The 24,790-nt window shown below is 35.9% G+C and overlaps 1 protein-coding gene across 1 annotated transcript; it reads right to left on the bottom strand.

The window, feature by feature from the left end:
* Positions 1 to 5,375: 5,375 nt before the first annotated feature.
* LOC139130884 (X-ray repair cross-complementing protein 6-like) lies at positions 5,376 to 20,802 on the bottom strand. The gene is made up of 16 exons (XM_070696697.1): positions 20,661 to 20,802; positions 20,152 to 20,238; positions 19,604 to 19,711; positions 18,876 to 18,998; positions 13,946 to 13,997; positions 13,351 to 13,447; positions 12,511 to 12,697; positions 11,751 to 11,914; positions 10,037 to 10,133; positions 9,487 to 9,601; positions 8,135 to 8,352; positions 7,742 to 7,853; positions 7,342 to 7,503; positions 7,007 to 7,116; positions 5,677 to 5,760; positions 5,376 to 5,497 (listed from the first exon to the last, which is right to left on the bottom strand). The coding sequence occupies exons 2-16, from the start codon at positions 20,221 to 20,223 to the stop codon at positions 5,384 to 5,386; spliced, it is 1,815 nt and encodes a 604-aa protein (XP_070552798.1). The 5' UTR covers positions 20,224 to 20,238; positions 20,661 to 20,802; the 3' UTR covers positions 5,376 to 5,383.
* Positions 20,803 to 24,790: the final 3,988 nt, after the last annotated feature.

Here is a 24,790-nt window from a genome sequence, read left to right on the forward strand (position 1 = left end):
GAAGTAAAGATGAAGAGATTGATGAGAGCGCCAGCCAGCATACCACCACCATCTCCAGAATTTCTTCTCCGCAATATCGCCTGGTTACAAGGAGATGACGACACCATCAATTACATCACCGTAAGTCTTAAACTTCTCTCAACACTGTCTTTTAAAAAGACTACTTTTCAGTTTGTCTTGCGTTTCAAATAAAATTTCGACTTTGAGATTTAATCAAAGGAGCGAGTGAATAACTCTACTTGGAGTTTGAAGGTTCGGAAATCGAGGATATTCCATATCACAAAGCTATCAAAAGATGTTAAAATTCGTGTCTGATATGTAATCATAAAGAAATGTACGGAGTTAAATATTGTTTCAAGACAGTGATTTCATAGACACTCTCTCTCTCTCTCTCTCTCTCTCTCTCTCTCTCTCCACTTTTTCTATTTCTCGTTCCTTTAGGAAAAAGCTGAAATGCTCCACTTTGACTACGGAGAGGTCATTGTACGACAGGGTGACCTGCCAAACGGAGTTTATCTGGTTGTTTCTGGCATGGTCAAGGTAGTGTCAAACATATCTTCATACATGTGCTCATGTTCACAATTGTTGTCAAGCAGTTTGCGAGTAACACAGTCAGTGTTACCACAAACATTGTTTAACATATCTGAGTTTGCAGTCATCTGTAATCTAAATATGCCCATATATGGTCTAAGGTGCATTCCTTGGTATTCTAAATGCCCATGTGAGAGCGCTGTTTTTAAAAAGCGGCCACCCGCTTAAAATCTGGGATTGGTCAGATTTTCTCTTTCTATGGTAACTGTGGCAAAATTGGAACAGGTGGCAAGCCAGAGAATGCAAAGTTCACTGATATCGATCATGACCAAAAGAAGGGTGATACCAGTCAGTTACACGAGTATTGAATTTCTAATCGTATGCCAATGTGGATGAACAGACAGACAGACCGACACACACGCATCCGTACAAGCCAGGTTTTACAGTATCTGAAGTTCCCAAAGAAAGCTGTTTCTTTGGCAAACGGGAACAAGAAGAAAATAATTTTTTTTCTTCTTTTCTTCTCTCGCAGCTGCAAGGTACTGGCGGATATCATGAGGACGCCGAAGTGGCCGTATACGGAAGTTCCAAATCAGTGGTGGACACATTCGAGGATTACCTGGGTACCGGTAACGTTATTGGAGAAATGGGACTACTAACACACAAACCTCGAAATGCCACAGTCACCTGCGAAACATCTGTGCAGGTTGGAAGTCTTTACTTTTTTAAGTTCTTTAGAGTGAAGTAGTGATAAATTTTTAGGCTGCATAAAATCACACTCGAAATAACCATGGTGTGAATTAAATATTTTATACTACCACCACAGTAGGTGCACAAAAATGTAATTATTGCAGAGTGGCTTCAGCTCGGAAGTAGGATGGACCACCTGCTATGGCTGCAGAGTTCTTCAATTTTGTGATTGACTGTTGAAAATGACTGTCGTTTTACTTGACGGCCTCAGCAGAAGCTAGTGACATATTTTAATCTTGTCACGCCCCTTTTGTAACAAAGAAGTTTTTAGTTTGTTATTCGTGAACAAGTTTGATGAATTCTTGTAGAAAGAATTAAACTTGTATGTTCCAGGCTTATTTCATCAATGCTGAGGACATGTACGCAGCCATGGCAATTTTCACCCAGGTGCCGTCCTTGGAGTACCGTTTGTGGCGGGTGTGTGCCATTCGCGTCGCCACACCCCTTCTCGTTGATCAAATCAGCCACCAGGTAAGTAAGAGAGTTTGTGCAATGGCACTGGTTACCATGGTAACAGGTGGTATTTGAAATATTGCCTGATGGGATTTACTTGAATATACAATGCCAACAATATACCGATACAACTACAGGTAATTAATGAAGTTAGGTTTTATGAGCAGGACTGATGGATAATGATATCACAGTTCTATCATTATGCAAAACAAATATTGTCTGAAATTTTTTACGAAATATTTAGAAATCACAAATACAGGTATGCCAAATTGGTACTTTGTTTAAATACCACTGATGATGTAATTGAAACCATAAAAATCCCGTATCAGGGGATATAATGTACAGCCTACAAACTGAACAAAGTACAGGGGACAAAATCGTAAGAATTTTTGTCAACAAGTCGCACATGTTGCTATATTTAGTAACAAACCTACGGTCGCGCGCAAGCAGCAGACTGGATGACAGTGACAGGGATCAAATATGAAGTTAAATTGGCTACTATATTACAGTGAGGAATACTTTCTGACCTGTTGAATCACTGCAACTCAGCTCATTTCAACGACACATCGAAATTACAGTTTCAAAACATTAGTGATTCTGATTTCATTTGTTGTTTATTTTGTTTTAGGGATGGACCCAGGAGAAGATCAAACTGCACCTTGAAAGGGGCTTCCTGCCGGACCTTGCTGATTACGGATACCAATTTGACATCGATGACACCATGGAAGATATCATACTTGTCCAGGGAATGGCATACAACGCGCACACGCGTGAGGAGATCCACGCACCGACTACCATCCACCGTAATGTTCACAAACTAATTTTTCCAAAGGAACAGGAGATGGAACCTAAGCTGCTGGTGGTGCAAAACCAGGAGATTGTTGCCGCAAACCTCGATGCCAAGGTCTCGCTCCTTGACGCGCGATCCTCAAAACTCAGCATCGCACAAATGAGCAATCTCTGCCTACGGCACGCCGCAGACATCAACCACAGCAACAGTAAAGTGCTGGCAACGGCCGCTTCCAACACTGGTTCCTTCCATCGCCTTCTCGGCAAAAGATCTTCAAAACTGTCACCAATGGCCGAGACCGAACTAGGCTCGGTTGGAATGCACCTCGCTCCGTTGACGTCTAAACCGTCATCGAAGACTAAGCATGACGATCCCCATGTTCCAACCGGTGCTGAAGTAGTCTGAAGGACATCATCAGGAACTTCTATAATAGCGTTGCTGTACTTTGCCACAATCAACCAACATTTCAATGATATTATCTCATGTATTGTCGCAAGAAAGATCCATTAAACCTGCCATGGACGTGTCAGTTACAAACAAAGGCTGTGTTGCCTATTTATTGATTGTTCACAATACAAAACTTCTACCCTGTTACCGGACAAACATCTTTCCATCAACTGATATAGTTAATCCAATTTGACTTAAGACTGAACTATGGGGCATTTCAGGTAAACATACTTAATATACTAAAAGTCATCGTCAAAATATAAGAAGTCTTAAAGGGACAAAGTCGGCCATTTTTTCATAAATTCTGTTGAATGCGAGATACAATTTATATTGTTTGACATGTTGAAAGATACTGAATGAATGGGTGACCATGCATATATTCGACCCCGGTTTTAGACACAATACATGAAACCATCGCTAGAATGAATTAATGGTCGTGATCATTAATTCATTTTCGTAATTTTCATTTACCGTGTCTAAGACCAGGGTCGAATATATGCATGGTCACCCATTCATTAAGCATCTTTCAACATGTCAAACAATATAAATTGTATCTCGCATTCAACAAAATTTAAGAAAAAATGGCCGACTTTGTCCCTTTAAGAATCTCGAACTTTCCAAAATACAGATACAAATGGACAAAGATTAAAACTGCTCCATTTTAGATTTTTCAGAAACTTTATGAAACTATTCTTGACATGTTGTGGGTCGTTGTACAGAAATACTGCACACAACAGAGTTGTTGAAAAATCAAAGCTATGATGTCATGTTCAGTACCAAAGGTTGTTCCATTTCTACTTGTTTCATGTACAATCAAGACATTTTTATAAAATCAGCATCTTGTGAAGACAAAAGAAGTACATTTTGAGAAACAAAGACATAAACTAAGATGACCAATCAAACCAAGTCCAGAGGGCGCCACCTAGAGGGCGTTCTAAACTAGAAAATACAAAATAGTACTTTTTGGAAGGTGAACAAAGCAAGACATATAAACAAGAAGCAGTTTGAACATTTGATTCTGAAAGATTCTGATGAGTAACACATGGCTAGGAAAGCACAAAATAAGATCTGTTAAAGACATCCAAGACGTGTTGGTATCAGTAAAGATGACTATCAGACAGTCTGTCAATCAACATGAGTAATATGAAATGTTTGAAAGTTTATATAATAATATGAAATATAAGTACCAGGTGCATGAAAATTGTACAAAAAACAAAATAAATTCACAGGAGACCATGTCAACCTAAAATCTCAAGGGCTGACAATATACTTTCTCAGTTGACTATGGTTGGTCAGTCCCTTTGTGGAGGGACTGTGGGTTGATTACAATATTTTTGACACTTTAACACTCCAAATTGATAAATTAAACAGAGGGCGTATGTTTCTGATATAATTCCTTCCGTGAATCAGAAGATGCATATTTCTGTAAAATCAAATTTATATTTTAGACATTAACACTACACACTGTTTGTGTATTACCGGTATATGACAAATGCATCATGGTCCTGTCACTGATCCCATGATGCTTTTCACTCCAGGGTGAGTAACTTAAGGCATTCGAGGCTGATGTGCCACTTTGGACGATAAATTTGCCATGGTCACCAATCACAACACAAGGCACCAAATTGTGATTGGTATTATGAATTATATTACTCAACAATGCCATACAATATCTATACAAAAGCAATGATGTCTGGTTCCAGGTGCTATAATTTATGCATTGTGCTTTCAAAGCTTCATCAACATACTTTAAGGTAAAAAGGATGCACAATGTTCTGGAACAAAAGTAATAGCATTGTTATCAAAAGTAACAAGAAGCTGTATTCCCTTTCACAGAGAATTCTCCTAATTAGATTGGTCAGTAAAAACATGTTCTGTGTATGTTGATCTCTTGAAAAGGATTGTCCTAATAAATACGGTGTGTTTCATTGTCATGCATCCAGAAAATGTCAGGAAAGTACCATATAATGTCTAGACAATGAGATAATCCACATCTTTAAAATTTGAGCAGTTTCGTAGAGTAGAAAAAAATGGCCACCATCTTGAATATCCAATGTACTGAGCCCTCAAGTGGTAGGAAATTGTATAATGATGTTGCCCTCAACTGTGAGAGTGGGTGGTCTTGATTGAGGCACCCTAGTTGACCTGACCGGAGCGTGACCAGTTTTTTCCGTCACATGGTCGGGGTCATCCAGCTGCTTCTCCAATTAAGTATTGGTCGCCATATTGTATTCATCTGCTCTCGGCCAAAATCGATCGGGCTAGTCGGGGATCCCCGAATAGATGCTCGTGCACAATCCCCGAACCAATCAAGTACGAACCTTGTTGGCCTGCATGCACCGGTCTACACCGGTCGCCTCAATTAAGTTCACCCAGTGTATGTACTCATTAGTCTGCCCTCTAGTGCTCGGTCTACAGCCCAAAGTGTTGATTTATCGTCGCAATCAGATCCTGCTTCTTGCCAGCTGTTGTAAGGCCTTGGGATTTACAGAAATCTTTCAGTACTGGAACTGTCAATTTACCAAGCTGCGAAGGAAGACATCAACATTTCCTAATTAAATTGTGCAAACAACCAACAATACAACCGATCCGTAAATCACAAAAGCAATGTAAGAAAGCTGTACACAGAGTTTGACAAATAGACCCACATGAAAAGAAAACCATTGCAAAATCAAGTGACAGGGAGAAGATGCTGTGAGACTCACCCTGCCAGCTTTGGCTTCATCTTCAATGCTGACATCAATTTCAACTTTTGGTTTCTTAGCAGCCCCGCCTCCACCGCCAGCAAGCTGTAATATGATAAAAACACCTGACAGTAAGACAGCCTACTCCAAGAAAATCACTAACTTAAATTTCCAAAGTCCTACAAAAAATACTTGTCTGCTACACTTTTTCAAGACTGATTATGGTCCAGAGCTAATAGATGAAATATGGTTGCAGATGATATAACTAATCACTTGTGGTTTATCCTACATACAAGAGTCACATTTTTCATGCAATACCATAGATTTGTCTTCCTTTCATATCATTTAATCTTCAGAGATGTGAAATACTGCAACTGTCTAATCAAATAATCATGACGGTTTCCGAGGCCATGAAGAGGTCTCATTAAATATACAGTCCAACCTGTGTATAGTGGTCACCCAATGGACCGAGAAAATGTGACCACTACATGGAGGTGACCTTTGTATAGAGGGTGGATATGGCATTACTTTCAGCGTAGGTGGTGTGCTGAGTGATGAATTTAGGACAAATAACAGCACTAATAAAGTTCAATATCATAAACCTCTTGAACGAATCATTTTGCAGCTATAAAAGCAGTTGAAATAGACCAATTTCTTGCTTTCCCTTCAAAGCATTTTTTTGGCAGGGGTCATTCAAAATCAGAAATGCTGACCATTAAACAGATTTTGTATCGAACTTGAGCAAACAAATGTGGCCACTGACCACATAAGAGCGGTGGCTGTTCTGTAAAAGGCCAGGGAACTTCTCTGTAAGGTTTTCCACTAGGACAGGTCTGACTGTAATTTTTGAAAGCGAAAGCTTTCAGTTCTGACAAGTTTTCTCTTGACTAGTGAGGAAGAAAGCAGTCTGACATCATAGGCTTGGAATTATGGCCTTGACATTGTTCAATTGGGTGCTGAAAAACTTGTAGATCATGTCAGAATAGTGCTGTTTGTGGCTACAGGTTTGTTACTGAACATACTGTAGCTGCAAGTGCAAGACACCAGACACTGCTGCTTTAAATTCAGACAAATTTTGTAAGCGTTGCATGGGTGGCTGTTCATACTTGTAATCTGAGCCGTTGATATGTCCTTTAGTGTTTGTTGTAACATTAGCAGTTGCCTATTAAGTTGTATTTTTGCTTTTCTGTAATTTCCAAAAATGTAATCAAAATTTGCAGATGAATATTTATTATTGCATATTAATGAGAGAACAATGACGTCACTTGCAAGCAGCTCTGTTGAGCACCAGGAATGTTCTGACTTCTCAAAACAGTGTTTTGTTATTGTACTGATGTCGATGAATAATTACCTTTCGCTTTGCAGGTGGGGCATCTGGATCATAGCCATCGGGAAACACCAATTCCTTGAACTCTTGTATTATTCTCCCGGCCCTTTTTTTAATGTTTTCGTTATTTGGTTCTGGAAAAATTAATATACAGAAACGTTTTAGGCTTAACTGTGATACAAAACTGATATATGATAACATAAATGGCCACCATAATGTCAGTTCAAATCTATTGCAAAAATGTAAAGATTCCAATAATCATTTTTTTTCCTTTTCCCTATATGTTTGTCCAATCTTGCCTTCGTAAAGATAGAGTGATAGACACGCCTGCCAGTGAAAAAAAGAGTGACTTCGAATACCTGTGTAGTCTGGTACATCATCAGGGACGTCCCTGTCCAAGGCCAGAGCTTCTAAGTTTCTGTAGTGAGTTTGAAGTGATGGATTCTCAAAGGCTTCACTCCTGTAAGTGAACTGTAATTTCTTGACCATCTCTTTGGCTTTGTCAACTTGATCAGTGTTGGCTGCAAAAAAAATCACAGAAAAATTTCTGAAACATTCTCTACAAGCACAATGTCGAACAATAATCTCATTACACTCATGTTTATACTGTCAAATTGACTTTAAAAAAATGAAAATTAAAACTGATGCCATTAATATTACAAAGCAGTAATATACTAGTCTTATCTATTAATTGTTTTGCAAAATCCATGTGTGTGTATACTCATACAAGAAGATTCATTTCTATGGACAAATGCGTACCTTTGGGAGCACTTTCATATTTCAGTTTTCTAATGTCATCACAAAACGGCAGGAAAATAACATGGAATCCTGCCGGCGTCAACTGGACATTGTGATCATCCAGCTCTTCTTCCTGGTTTATTGACAAAAAAAAACAATGGATCAAGATTTATAAATTTCAGGAATGTAATAAAGAAAAAATTATTTGGTAATAAATTACGGTATATGCTGAGAAAGGGGCCTTGCATTTCTGAAGCTAAATCAAACAAGAAGTGAAACACAAGTGTCACCTAGGTTACCCTGTCCACCCCTAACTTTTCCAGTAAAAAGGTCCACAATCACCACTGATACAAATGGTTTGGGACAAACCATGGTGGTGAAAGGGTAAAGTAAAGATGAAACTTTCTGACAAACCTGCGGCAAGAGAGCAACGAATCTAGGAGGTGAATTCTTCCGTGCAACGATCTTACAGATGGCGATGACATCCCTGGCGACACATTTCTGTAACAGTGCTGAAAAGAGTGATGTGCTGCCAGTCACACTATTTTCATCAGGATGGATAAACTGTGCTGGTCTCACATGGTGGTAACGTTTAAGGCTTGATCTTGGTTTAAATCCCATCAGTACCATACCTAACAATGAGATGGTTGTGTACCTCTATTATAATGGTGCAGAAAGTTGGCTCAGCCAGGGGGTAGGAAATGAAGTTGTATTTTTATCACAGTTTAGACAACGAAGCAGAGATATTGATGTCCAGAATTGGCATGATCAGATAAAAACACACTTTGCATCTGTCGCAAGGGGGCATGGAATTATGGGAAAATACTGACCGGAAGTGCGGTCAAGCACACGATGACTCCTATACTTTGACACGGAAAGGTGTGATTTTCGAGCGAAAAAAAGTGAAATACGAAGTGAATATTTATGCTACTACAAGAAAACACCTAGTAGTGCATGGGACTAGCTCTGGTAAGTGTTCGTGTGCATGGTTTAGCGCCGTAATGTTTTATAACTGTGGAAATCAGCGATTTTTGGCCCGTGAAGCGGGTGAGTAGTAGACTTTCACTGCGTTACGTACAACGTTTGCCGGCGTAGCATAGCCAGTACGTCAAAATCTGCACAATTATGAGTAAAAACATAAAAATTTTAACGAATTTATACTCTGTTGACTTATATTTTCATTGCTGGGTTTTCATTTTTAAAATATTTGAAAAAATTGAACGTTTGCAAAAATTTGTCTCACACATATGACAATAATGTTAGGCACTGTTGATGGACACCACTTTTGTGATTTCATTTAACGTAGTATGCGCCTCAAAAGTGAAAGACTTGAACTTTTGCTCAAACTTTCCTCAAGGAATCTTTCAAACATTCTCTTTCCACATCAAGAATAAAAATCGGGGGTTACTGTGCAAAGTTTGGTACCAGATAAACAATTTACCTAACATTTACCGATATTTGAAATTCAAAATGGCCGCCATCCCTGTGTTAACTCTATGGAGAAAGATAAAACTTTCAATTTTTGAAAAAACTAAGACAGTGAAAATTTTTCTGACTCAAAGAGTTTTAAAATGAGCCCCACAAATGGTAAATTAGAAACGAAATGTAAAAGTTTGAGAGTTTGAATACTTGTCCCCAAGGCACATTGTACCTTAACTTTTCACCAGATCTATTTTGATCTGATTTTGTCAACGTAAATTTCTGGAATCATTCTTCCATCACATCAAAGTACCATCACATTCATCATCATAGTTTGTCTCCTTTACCTGGATCACCAAATTTCTTGATCTCCGTGACTTCATCTGCATCAAAGATGATTCTTCTTCCACCAAATTTCTGGAATTTTTTCACATCGCTTGGCATCAATTTCTCGCCAGTTTCCTATCATAAGGTATAAAAAGCAAACATTTTGCAACAGGGCTAACAGTTGATATCAGTGATGTCTCAAAAGTGTCACTTGGTAACCATGGTGACTGCACTTTGCACTTTCTCAGTATCAGACTGCACAACTTGTTATCGCTTTATAATTCACCGTAAGTCTCCTCATGAACAGGTGAATGGACCAGTAGCAGGAACTTTTTGACAATTTTTTCACTACTCTTGTTTTGTATGTCAATTGCAAGTTCTTGTTCCACTCCCTGAAGAATCTTAAAACATCTACTATGTAGCTTGTCTGTACATGTGTAAGGCACTGCTATTGTTGACATTGGAATTGTAGTCTGGACCAGAATTCTTGCTAAACTGCCTTTTTTGTAATGGACTTTGCCAATTTTCAAGTCCAATAATGTATAGGAACGTTACTTTTTCAAAACTTACATCGCTAAATCTAGATGACTTGGTCTGCACAGGTTCATTGGTTTTCTTGTCAAGGTTGATGGGAGTAGACTTGGTTGTAGCACGGACCAGATTATACCTAGCACGGAACAAAATGATGAGTAAATCAGTGACGGTAATACTGTCTGTATGTACTAGCTACATATCACTCTAAATTCAAGGATCCAACTCCCGGTAATCCCAAATCCAAGGACAAATAAACCTAACCTTAGGACTGCTAATTTCTAGAAGTAGTTTTCCCGTGAGAATGCCACTTATCCATTTGTCATGGAATGGAACTGCAATGTACAGCTTTATAGGGTGTGTCAGCTCCAGGCTGGCTGGCAGACTTTCTCAGGCTGTCTGACAGTATCTAAGGGACCGTCTCAAATTGTCGCATAAGTTCAAGAAACGAAATTCCTTCGTTTACATCAAACCCTCTCCCGCCTCTCCTAAACGAAAGTTCAAAAGTGTTAAATGTTGATGCCTGTCTGAGAGTACAATGTAGCATTTTGATATAACTTCTGAAGAATATGTATCCCCTGACCACATTACATCGTCAAGTAATCAATCAAATCTGAATACTAACAACCGTGAGCATGACATCGGAAATAGCAAAATTTGTTGGTACAAGTGCGCAGTTTTTTGGTTTATTTTTACACACAATATAAAGAGAACTTGCAATCACAAAATAGAATTGTGAAAGTGAAGTTCACTAATTGAATGCAGGTCGACCATCCCCCCCCCCACCCCGTAAACAAATGAATATCGCTTTTTGAATTTATGTGACAATATGAAACGGTCCCTAAACCTGGCAAAATTTGAACAATAATGATCAATTAATCATCAGCTATAATTTATTCATTCTAAATCTACTTTGGCTGGTCAGGATGATGAAAGAGAGATATTATTTGATTAGCCTATATTAAAAGTACATCTCCGTTTGAAAGTGTTTTTGTATACTGACACTTTGTTGAAGGAAAATTAAACTAGTTGAGAATTATCTGACATTGATTTTTTTTGTCAGATTGTCAGACATATTAATCATGTAATTTAAAATTAGCCACATGGCTGGGGTAAAAGCGGACTACCAGATGTCTTCGCCAGACTACTAATTTTTGGAAGTGGTTGTACACTTGGGCTACAACTTAAAAAGGTTAATTTATAGCAGCCCTGAAATTCATTTCAACGTTTTGGAGAAAGCATGTCATTTCTAGTAAATCAAAAGCATCTCATAACGACAAACTTTGAACCAGCCGACCAACCACTGAAAGCACTTAAAACACATTTACAAGGTGCTCACAAATATTTTCCACCAGGTGGAAAATTTGCAATTGATGGCCTATATGAGAAGAAAAGTAAATACGTCAAGTGTATTACCCCTGGATTAAAAAATTTCAAGGCATATATAGTAAAATTATTCATTTTCACAAGGCTTAAATCTTACTATTTCGATATTCAAGACATTCTCTGTGGGATGTAAACTTCACAAATGTTGCTGGTAGAACAATAGAATCTCTTGTTATTCTATATTTTCATACATTTGCAAGAATAGAAAAATTACATTTCAGTAAATTATTGATACTTTTTACAGAAGTCAGTCAAAAGTAGTAAAATTTCTGGTCAATATGGCTTGTGTTGGATAAAAAATGAGAACAAGACGTTTTACAGTTTGCATTAAAAGTGCCCCCGAGCCAAACATTCCCTTGTCACTCACAATGACACTGCCATTTCCAGGCCCTCTCCCAGTTTAAATGTCACTCTTCCCTGGGATCTCTTCTTGTGATCCTTGCTTCTCACTCTTGAGAGCAACTCCTCAAATTTCTCTGCTGGATCCGGCAACACAGACACATCTTCATCGTCAGGAACGAAAATCACATCCTAGACAGTAAATTCACGGCAAGGATTGGAATGAGCTATATATATATATAATACCAGAAAAAAACTGCCATTGAAAAATGCATTTTCAAAAGTACCTCCAAAATCAAAAGATTGTGTGACTCCATTAAACAAACATTCACATGCTCCATGATTAATTGTATTGACTGGATGCCGTGGAAATTGCGATACACATTTTGATAACTTTTTTGGATATAATCGAGTTGAGTAGACATGAATTGCACTTCAAGAAGACTTCTGATTTTAGAGTTTACAATACACTCCAAGTCACTCAAAGTCAACTAAAAATTTAAAGATTTACAAAAAATTTTTATCAGTTTTCACAGAATTTATTTGGTCTAAAACAACTTTTCCTGGGTACCATTTTTATGATTTATTATTTTTATACACAAATTTTACATATCAATTTTATGATATCAATTATGACCAATCACTTCCAGGATTTGCAAACATTGTGGGTGAAATCAATTTTTCGGACTTTCCAGCATTCAATTTCATTTTCAAGGACTTTCAGGTGTGGATGAACCCCTCATGATGAAATGAAAGCTCAATTCACAAACATTGGGCATACATCTTACCTGGTAAAACTTCGAGAGGTCAAAGGATCGACCAGGTGACTGCATATGCATCAGGTCAAGGTCAATGCCAAGTTCATTCAGATCTTTGGCTTTTGTCTTGGCTTGTCGTTGTGCCCCCGTGTCGCCGGCGTGTGGATTGTCATTGTTGGTGAACAACATGACACGTTTGTGTCCGATTTTCTGTTCACTGCCAAAGAGATCATGACAAGCCATTAGGCAGAATAAATTTGCGGGGATGAAATTGTCAGGGTATGCAACATAAAATATACCAGTTTAAGCATAAAATTTTTGTCTATTATAACACTTGCATGTAGGGTAACGTACAGTTACTAACATTTTCACCACCATGATTATTGGCCCACACCCATTGTTGCTAATGTTTACAGGGAATCAGAGGTGAAATACTGAACAAACACAGACATGGCATAGCTTAAACCCCGGTGCGAAAAGATCCCGGCCTTATCACTGGATTAAATATGGTGTTAAGAAGATTACGAGGTGTTTCTGTCTTTTGTTTTCCTTTGAAATTGCAATCGTTATATAAATATGTTGCTAGATTTTTGGATTAAGTCCACACGGGGCTTTAATGGCATGTGCATGTCTTGTCCACACATTGCACTGTTTTCACTGTGATGTCTCTGCTAGGTGACTGAATGCCGTATGATGTGAGTTCAAATCCAATCAAAAATCTACTGAATTACATACTATTATTTTCACAAATGAAAATGAAGAAAAGAACACTTAAAATACACAGTTCAACACTTTAAAATATCAAAAAGATGCAAATAAAGTTTTTTCTTCAAATCATTGTCGGCAGCAGATTGGTGAATAAATTTTTACCTGTTAGAAAACATATGCGAGCAGGTCCACAATGCATCACTGAGTTGAAAGTCCATACTGTGTCCGATATTCTTGGCAAAATTGTTGTTACTGTCATCTGTAATTTAGCATATTTATTTTACTGCAACTGGCTGGTATTTCATAATTTCATGAAATATTTCATATTACATGATCCAAAAATTCAAGGACTTTTGATGACTTTTTAAGTAATTTACACAGACTTTTTGAGGTCCAAAATACCATTTTCCTGTTATCCTTTTTACAATATACGATTTTTAAAGAACATTTTACATATCATTTTTTACAATATCATAATTGATCATCTTGTCAATTTTAAAAATTGGGGACAGATTATCAATATTCCAGAATTTTTCAGGACTGAATTTCATTTTCAAGGACTTTTCCAGGACTTTCCAGGAGGTTTTAAAATTGAAGGATCTTCCCGGAATGTACATGCCCTGACATTTTGAATGACGGTGAATCCCAAATAGCATATCTTCAGGGCATTTATTGACTTGCTCACTCAATACACAACGAGCTGGAAACGCTTTGCTAGGATTTTTGCCTCTGTAAAACAAGCAGCGGCTCCACTTACCTAGATATTCTTCTAACTCAAGAATTCTTGCTGCACACGGCTGTTCCAACTCCTGGAAAACAGAAAATTGAATTCCTAAGGGCACACAGATTTCCCTCAAAAACAACCTGAACTTTCCTGAAAAGTCCATGATTTTTGGAGTGGTTTACCAAATCAATTTATGACTTGTAACCCTCTTCTCCATGAAATGTTGTTAGGGCTACAAATTTATGAAAAGTCTAATTTACACTAAATAGCCAATACTCCCGTTTGTCACGTCTGTAACTTTTTTCGTCTCAGACCAAACAGCAATTATTTTTCAGCTTTCATCAGTAAAAAGCAAAGGTGGTTTGATAAATCTTGTTATTTAGCTAGGAAGGACTTACGTGAGGCATGTAAGTTATTGAGTCGCTTCCTAGTGACCCTTTCATCCGTGGCAAATGTTTCAAATTGAAGAAGAATATAAAAAGTTGATCAAACACAAAAAATCTACTTTCAAAAAGAATCAGATTGCACAGTTAGAAAACGCACACACTAACAAAAGTACTGATTTCTGGAAACTTTGGAAAGAAGTAACAGAGGTGCACACAGAAAACAAAGGAGCATCTTCCATCTCCCCTAATATTTGGTATGAACATTTTAAGAAGTTAGGCAATTTTGATTCTGCTGAAATAGACACGTGGTCGAAAATGGTTGTTACTGATTTAACTGGTTTAGAAATGAGCAACAATGAAAATATATGTCCCATCTTAAATTGCTATTTCTCCAATTCAGAATTACAAAAAGTACTTGGCAAATTAAAGTCTGGGAAATCCCCAGGAACGGATGGTATTTTAAATGAGATGTTGAAATTTGGGGGCCATTCCCTTCTCAACTCACTTTGTTTTTTGTTCAATGCTATTCTTCGATCAGGCAGCTTTCCAAATTCATGGAAAACTGCCTTTATAGTACCAATTTATAAATCAGGAGACAAGAATGATCCTTCTAATTATAGAGGTATTTCAATCAATAGTTGTATTGCTAAACTTTTTACTTCAGCCCTTAATTGTAGACTTGTTACCTTTTTGAATAAGAAGGGAATTAATACACTTTCCAGTCTGGTTTTAGAGCTAAGAGAAGGACTGCAGATAATGTTTTTGTCTTAAAATCAGCTGTTGACAAATATTTGTATTCTTCAGATATGGGAACAGATTGTAAGCCCTGTCACAAACGTATGTTCTGCTGCTTTATTGATTTCCATAAGGCCTTCGATAGAGTATGGAGGACTGGTTTGCTTTGGAAACTTAAAAACTATGGTATCAATGGGAATTTTTACATGCTTATTAAGTCTATGTATGAGAATGTCAGTTATTGTGTGAAAACTAATAACAGTTTTACTGACAACTTCATGTCCAATATTGGGGTTAAGCAAGGCTGCAATTTAAGTCCTACTTTATTTAATATTTATTTGAATGATCTTCCTGGGATTTTTGACTCTGTTAATGACTGCCCTATCAAACTTGGTACACTCTCAATTAGTTGTCTCATGTATGCAGATGACTTGCTATTAATGTCTGAATCGCAAGCAGGATTACAAAGTTGTCTTGATAAATTGTTTCATTTTGTTCAAAATGGAAGCTTACAATTAGTACTAAGACAAGCGACCTAGCGGCCGATATAGCTCCGCTGTGTTTATGTAGAGAATAACTATTTTTGACACATGTTGATGAATAAGGTGGAAATCTTTGATAGCTCAATGCAGTGGCCAGAAAAAAGTGGCTAAAATAGCTGCAAAAATACACAATCGAAGATTTCATCATACTTTGAATATATCACATTGGATCATTCCTAAGAACATGTCAACCAAAGCTATCTGATGAGTAGTTTTTTGGAGAATAAAATTTTCTGACCAAAAATGGCAACAATTGCCCCAAAAATAAAATTTGCAGATTTCATCATAATTTCAAATGATCAAATTTAGTTCATCTATAGAAATCTGTATACCTAATTTCAAAGCTGTTAGACCAGTACTTTTTGAGAAACATATTTCAACCAAAAATGGAAAAAATTGACCCAAAAATTCAACATTACAGATTTCATCATGATTTCAATAAATATTATTTAGTTCATCTATAGAAACCTATATACCAAATTTCAAAGCTATCAGATGAGACAAGAGTAGTTTTGGAAATACACATTTTTTGACCAAAAATGGCAAAAACTGCCCCAAAAATACAAAATTACAGATTTCATCAGAAATTCAATATATTACTTAGCTCATCTGTAGAAACCTGTATACCAAATTTCAAAGCTATCAGACCAGTACTTTTTTAGAAACACATTTTTTGACCAAAAATGGCAAAAATTGCCCCAAAATTACAAAATTGCAGATTTTATCATAATTTCAATAAATATCATTAAGGTGACCTGTAGGAACCTGTATACCAAATTGCAAAGCTATCAGATGAGTAGTTTTGGAAATACACATTTTTTGACCAAAAGTGGCAAAAATTGCCCCAAAAATACAAAATTGCAGATTTCATCAGAAATTCAATATATATTACTAAGTTCATCTGTAGGAACCTGTATACCAAATTTCAAAGCTATCAGATGAGTTATTTTGAAAATACACATTTTTTGACCAAAATAGCAACAATTGCCCCAAAATATACAAAATTACAGATTTCATCAGAAATTCAATATATATTACTTAGTTCATCTATAGAAACCTGTATACCAAATTTCAAAACTATCAGACCAGTACTTTTAGAGGAATACATTTTTTGACCAAAAATGGCAAAAATTGCCTTAAAAATGCAAATTTGCATATTTCTGCACAATTTGAACAAATCTGAAATAGATCATCCCTAGGGACATATGTATTAAATATCAAAGCTATTTGACTGGTAGTTTTGAAGAAGAAGATTTTTAAAGATTTTTTTACCAAAAATGACAAAAATTGCCTTAAAAATACAAATATGCAAATTTCACCACGATTTGAACAAATCTGACTGAAGTCATCCTAAGTAAACTGCATATCAAATTTCAAAGCAATCAGACAAGCGGTTTCAGAGAAGAAGATTTTTTTACCAAAAACACCAAAAAATGCCCCAAAAATAGGAATATGCAAATTTCACCACGATTTGAACAAACTGAAGTGAGGTCACCCAAAGTGAGCTGCATATAAAATTTCAAAGCAATTGGACTTGCGGTTTCAGAGGAGAAGGCAATTGTTGACGGACGACGACGACGACGACGACGACGGACGACGGACGACGGACGACGGACGACGACGGACGACGACGGAAAATCAACCTATTTGATAAGCTCCGCGTCGCTGACAGCGGAGCTAAAAACTAAGGTGATTATTTTTAATAAAACTAACAGGGTTCTCAAAAATATTACCTTACTTTATAATGGTATACCACTTGAGTTGGTGAATGAATACTGTTACCTTGGCTTTGTAATAACTCCCAATGGTAAATTTAAGGGCAATTTTCGCAACCTCAAGTTAAAAGCAACAAAAGCCTTATTTAGCCTATACAAGGGAATGTCTCACAATAATGGTTTCCCTGTCAAGTTGCATTAGACCTTTTTGATCGTTTGATCGTACCCATTATGACTTATGGATGTGAAATTTGGGGAAACGAAATCAATGATAAGAAGAATTTTATGAATGATGTAAGTATTTCCTTTTACAGGTATTTACTTGGTGTTTCAAAACAAGCTCCACGAGCTGGTATTGTTGGTGAATTGGGTAGATACCCCATTCAGTTCACTGTTATACTACATATGATAAAATATTGGCATAGATTGGTTTTATCAGATGATATTCTACTACGTGCTGCATATACAACTGCTAAGCACCACTCCCAGTGGTTTGAGTATATTCAGTATATTTTGGATAATTATAGTGGAAGATCTATCTGGTCAAATATCTGTAACATTAATTTCACTGTTTAAAACAGTTCACAGAGAACTGAAAGAAAGATATCGTGTCTCATGGATGAATGATTTACATAATGATGTAAGGACTCAGAGTGTGGACAAAAATAAACTAAGAACATACAGAAAATTTAAAACTTTATTTACTTTTGAGGAATACTTGATGGATATTACAAATATTAACTGCAGGAAATTGATTACCAAGTTTCGTATTTCTGATCATAATTTACAAATTGAGATTGGCAGAAGGTCAGTCCCAAGAATCCCGTTAAATGAGAGATTTTGTACTTTTTGTAAGTCTTCTGTAGAAGATGAGTTTCATTATATTATTAAGTGTGACAAGTATGTTAATAATAGAAATACTCTTTTCACTAGTATGAAATCACATTTTGAGAACTTTGAATATTTAAGTGACAGAGAGAAATTCCTGTACATCATGAATTTTGAGGACAAGAAGCCTCTTTTAAGGTATATTTCTTACACTACAGATTCATCCCCAGCAGCAGTCTTACCTGAACATGTGTGTAATGTTTGACTTTGATTTGCTCTACCGCACTTCCCGAAGTGTGTTGTTATGCAATAAAGTATTATTATTATTATTATTAGTAAATGTACCTTTGATACAAACACAGAGATTTGGGAGGGTATTGTGATGAAGTCAGACTTCACAAAAGATCATAGTTCATATTATTGTCAATCAAAATCACAGCATAGCCTAATTTTCACATTATAAAACCTGAATTACAAAAGTGAGGTACAGCAAACGTTTCAAATTATACTGCGTCCTTTCCTATATGCAGCATAACTCACTTGGATATGAGTGATATTCAGTTACCTCTGGTTGATCTCTTTCTTTGTTAAAGCCAGTCTGAAACCAGGTGTACACCAGATGCATGAAATACATAGCCAATCAGAATACAAAAACAGACCTTTTAAGGCAAAGCAGACTAGACCTTGTCTAATTCATGAGGGATATAGATTTCTGTTGGTATCAATTTCATCTAGAAACTGATACATTATTTCCTACCTGTAGGATGTATATATGTTTGAAGTCAGTGTCATTCTTGGCAGCTGTTGTACCGAACAAAACAACGCCAATCAGATCTCGGTCACTGCTGATGATTTTGTTGCTGAGAACACTCCTGGCACACTGTCAAGAAAGCAAGATGTATTCTGATAAGCAAGCTGAAGCCATGAGGCATCGTAAAATGACAGTCATTTTTTCAGATTAAAAGAACTCTACAAATGGCAGAAGTAAATGTCCTTAGAAACAGTTTCACTTAAGTGTAGTTGTAGTACTGGCACAGAACATGTTGCAAGATTTCTACATTTCAAGTGGAAAATTCTGTGCTTGGCTACAAATCCAAAATTTCATCATGAGAGCCAGAACGTGTCACCTTGCATTTTATTCCATCATTGCAAGACAGTGTCTTTTCACATTTTGTAAGGTGAAGATCATTTTAATAATATTTTATCAAAGTAGGCTGACGAGCTAGTCTGCACAAATTGCACAACCCAGTGTAAATACAGGGCATTCTGAAACTACTATATTTTTAACTTTGCTCGTAAATTTGACTTTATTAAAAAGGTGTACAATGATAAGGGTATTCAGAAAACACTGGGATTTTTGTCCTCGTACATTGTACGATTCTGTATTGTCCTTTACACAACACGTCTCACACAACACTTCTGCTGTACGATGTACTAGGATATAAACCCCAGCACTGTGTGAATAATCTTTTACAATTTACTGACCTTGATGCAGAGATCAAAGTGGCTTTCCTCTTCATCACCATGTCTCTCAAACATTGGTTTGGTGCAATCGATAAGAAATATCAAACCATCACGGCCACCAAAACGAGTCTGAAATCAATGAAGTACAAAATCCTATACAGGGTTCGACCGAATAACCATACAACAAGTAATTAACTGACTAAATTACAGTTTTAAACGGTAACAATAGATCCAGTGCTTTCTCTACAAGTCCATGGAAGGGGAGCTCTCTGTTCCATCCGAGGTATTCAAAAGACAGCAAGACAGTCAAGAGGATCAGGAAGATAAATTTAGGAGACTTCAAAGCTACGAAAATACATGGAAGAAAGCAAGGAGTGTGGTTGTCACTTCCATCAATGGACAGAGATTTCACTGATTTAGCAGAAACTTTCAAGAAATTTCCCGTTCATATCATACAAATATCGAATCCATTTTCAAATGTAAACCTTGACTATCAAACATGAATGAAAGTAAAATGTACGTTGCACTGTTTTCCTGGAAAGCCTACAGTCTCAAAACCTACGTCTTACCTGATATGAGAACTCCTCTTCCTCGTTGTCATCATCGTCTGCATCACCGTATCCCCATGCCCAGTTTGCCATGGTGTGATGTCAAACCTACGATCAATACCCAATCATAACATTAACAACATGTATCACACAAGATGACCTCTGACCTCGTTTCTGCGTGCTGTGGCCTATAACTGTGCTGAATCCTGTGTAAACTAGACCACTAGTTTTTCGAAAGCTTGCTTCACACAGACTCACTCATCACATATATATTGGATATTGGCTAGGAGGTTTCCACAGCCCTAAATCCGATGTTAAACTGAGTGTGGCTAGAGTGTCTTTACTATATATCACTGCATGAGCTCGATCATCGAGTCGATGCAGGTGTGTGTCTCGATCGATCACTGCACTGACACTGTATGACACTGTGAATTACAGAGACTTGACGTCCACCGTCGACGTCTTACTCCTATGAACCTCATTCGTACATAAAAACAAACTGAAGAAGTAGGCGATCGCCTTATACTTGCCTTTGACACCTTCTTAATGTACACGATGCCGTATACGTGAATCTATTTTGAAAATAACTGCTGATCCAGCAAATGAAAGTAGCCGTGAGCTGACTCAGGTGACAACACGACCCGTACTGAATCGACGTCACTGAATTGCGATACTCTGATTGGTTGAGGTTGGCGGGAACATTATCTGGTGACCTTACATGACCCTAGATAACGCTTACAACAGCAAAAACCCTCTTTTTCACCCATAAACCCACAGTTCCTTTACCGTTAAATATCCCGCATGATTTTCATAGTCATATCTGTTTTCTTGAATGTAAATGAATGCACAGATATTGAGAAAACATAATTAAAGGTTTATATGTCATCTTGACCCTATTTCCCATGATGCACACAGAACTAGAACAGCGCGAACGATATACACACAATTACTAGTATCAGTTCGTGTTCTCTCTTAATTTAGAGATGTATTTTGGAGCACTGCGCATGCGCAGATTGACATTTGCATAAGCGACCCGTTCGACCAGGAATGGCAGTTTACAAAAAAAGTACAAAAAGCACGATTAGAAGCAGGGGAAAGCATAAGTGTGCGCATGCGTGTAAGGGCATCCTCGTACGCGGATGTCATTTCAAAAATGAACGTGCTTCTTGAGATACTTGTTTTGTACCTTTAGAAGCACAATCAGTAAATATCAGTAAATATAGGAAAATTGCATGTTAAACTCATTTTTTAATGCTGTCAGTTTCTATTAAGGTAAACGTAGAATGCCTACATTTTCTACATAACAACATCTCTCCCCCTCCCTCTATGACATGCTTCTTGAGCGATATATTTTGTATCTTTAGAAGCACTCAATCAGAAAATATGGGAATATTGCATGCCAAACTCATTTTTAATGCTGTCAATTTATATTAAGGTAAACGTAAAATGCCTACTTTTAAACATAGCAATGTCTCTCACTCTCTCCACACCATCCCCCACCCCCTTATCTAATTATGATGTGCTTCTTGAGATATATACTTTTTGTCCTTAGAAGCACTCAATCAGAAAGTATAGCAAAATTGCATTGTTTTGAAAATATTTAATTTCTTTGTAGTGAAAGTTTGAATGCCTAGTGTGGATCACTAACATGTTATGCTTCTTGAGATACATATTTTTTACTCTTAGAAGCACACCGAAAAAAGATAGGAAAATCGCATCAATTACACCCTATTATGTTAAATTCAGTCATTCTATAATAGTTAAATATAGAATGCCTAAGTGTGGATCACAGTTTAAACAAAAAACTTTTTCCTCCCCTCTGTTATGGCTCTTGCTTCTTGAGATACATATTTTGTACCATTAGAATCACAATGAGAAAAATTAGGAAAATTGCATGTTAAAACTAATTTTTAAGCAATCATGCCATTTTGTGTTCAGTTAAAATTAATATGCATATTTTAGGTCACAGTTTAAACCAAAATCCCTCCCCTGTGTGATGTCTTGTGTGTGTTGAGATATATATTTTGTACTCTAAAAAGCACAATGAGAAAAAAATATGAAATTTGAATATTAAAACCAATTCTGTCGACAATATGTCTTTTCCTGCTTAGTTAAATTTAAAATGTCTAAAGTGTGTGTCACTTTTTAAACATAAATATCTCACCTAGCTACCCTCTATGAATACATGTGCTTCTTGAGATATACATTTTGCACTCTAAGAAGCACAATGAGACAAATATACAGAACATTGAAGTTAAAACAAGTTTTATAGACAAAATGATGTCTTGTGCTTCTTGAGATATATATTTTGTACACTGTTTAGTTAAATTTAGAATGCCTAAAGTGTGGTACTCTTTTGAAACTTAAAGATCTCATAAAGATATATATATATATATATATATATATAATATATATATATATATATATATATATATATATATATATATATATATATATATATGTATATATATATATATATACTTCTTGTTTAGTTCAAGATCAGCTGGAGTAGAGTGCTCAATACTAGAGTAGAGCTAAATACACAACTGAGTTGATCAGGATAATCTAAAATATTACATTTCCACTACAAATTTGTTTCGATCACAGCCACCCGATGAGTGTAGGTGGCTCTGCAGCCTATACGAAACAAATTTGTAGTGGAAATGTAATATTTTAGATTATCCTGATCAACTCAGTTGTGTATTATATATATATATATATATATATATATATATATATATATATATATATATATATATATATATATATATATATATATATATATATATATATATATATATATTATATATATATATATATATATATATATATATATATATATATAGATATATATTGTTCTCTAAGAAACACAAAGAGAAAAATATACAGAACATTGAATGTTTAAACCAATTTTATAGACAGTATGATGTCTTGTGCTTCTTGAGATATATATTTTGTACTCTGTTTAGTTAAATTTAGAATGCCTAAAGTGTGGTACTCTTTTGAAACATAAAGATCTCATAAAGATATATATATATATATATATATATATATATATATATATATATATATTGTTCTCTAAGAAGCACAAAGAGAAAAATATACAGAACATTGAATGTTTAAACCAATTTTATAGACAGTATGATGTCTTGTGCTTCTTGAGATATATATTTTGTACTCTGTTTAGTTAAATTTAGAATGCCTAAAGTGTGGGTCTCTTTTGAAACATAAAGATCTCTCCTAGCAACCTTCTATAATTACATGTGCTTCTTGAGATACATTTTTTGGACTCAAAGAAGCACAATGACACAAACACAGAACAGTGAATGTTAGATTAATTATCATAAAAGAGCAGGAGCTAGGAAGATTTTTATGTTTAAAAAGTTAAACACACTTAACGCATAATATTCTTTTACTTCTTGAGATATATATATATTTTACTCTTTGAATCACAATTAGAAAGAAATACATAATATTTAATGTTAAAACAATTTTTTTGATTAGTTAAATTAAGAATGGTAAAGTGTGGGTCACATCCCTTCTTAACTATTAAAATTCCGCTGGGCCCCATTTTTAATACATGTGCTTCTTGAGATATATATTTTGTACTCTTTGAATATTAAAACCAATTTGTAGACAATATGTCTTTTTTGCTTTTTTACATTTAAAATACCTAAAGTGTGGGTAACCATTTAACCATAAAGATCTCTCCTAACCCTCTATAATTACATGTGCTTCTTGAGATATATCTTTTGTACTCCAAGAAGCACAATAAGAAAAATGTACAGAATATTTAACGTTTAAACAAACGTTGTAGACTATTTGATGTCTTTTTCGCCCAAGTAAATTTAGAATGCCTAAAGTGTGGGTCACATTTTGATCATAAAGATCTCTCCTAGCTCCCCTCTATGATTACATGTGCTTCTTGAGATATATTTTATACTGTAAGAAGCACAATGAGAAAAGATAGGACAATTGCATGTTGAAACTAATTTTTTTAGAAAATACAATGTCTTTTCTGCTTAGTTAAATTTAGAATGCCTAAAAGTATGGGTCACCATTTAACCATAAAGATATCTCCTAGCTACCTTCTATAATTACATGTGCTTCTTGAGATACATTTTTTGTACTCTAAGAAGCACAATTAGAAAAATATACAGAACAGTGAATGTTAAAACCAATTTTTTAGACAAAATGATGTCTTTTTCTGCTTATTTAAATTTACAATGCCTAAAGTGTGGGTCATAGTTCAAACCTACAAACCTCCTCCCCTGTATGATGTCTTGTGCTTCTTGAGATACGTATTTTGTACTCTAAGAAGCACCAAGAGACAAATATACAGAACATTGAATGTTAAAACCAATTTTGTAGACATTATGATGTCTTGTGCTTCTTGAGATATATATTTTGTACTATAAGAAACACAATGAGAAAAAGATAGGAAAATTGAATATCAAAACCAATTTTGTAGACAATATGATATCTTGTGCTTCTTGAGATACATATTTTGTACTCTATGAAGCACAATGAGACAAATATACAGAACATTGAATGTTAAAACCAAGTTTGTATGCAATATGATGTCCTTTACCATGTAGTTAAAGCAAAATTCTTTAATAGTGTTGGGTCACAGTTTAAACGAAAAATCCCTCCCCTGTAT

Source organism: Ptychodera flava, chromosome 1, assembly GCF_041260155.1.
Source record: "Ptychodera flava strain L36383 chromosome 1, AS_Pfla_20210202, whole genome shotgun sequence".
Taxonomy (NCBI): Eukaryota; Metazoa; Hemichordata; class Enteropneusta; family Ptychoderidae; genus Ptychodera; species Ptychodera flava.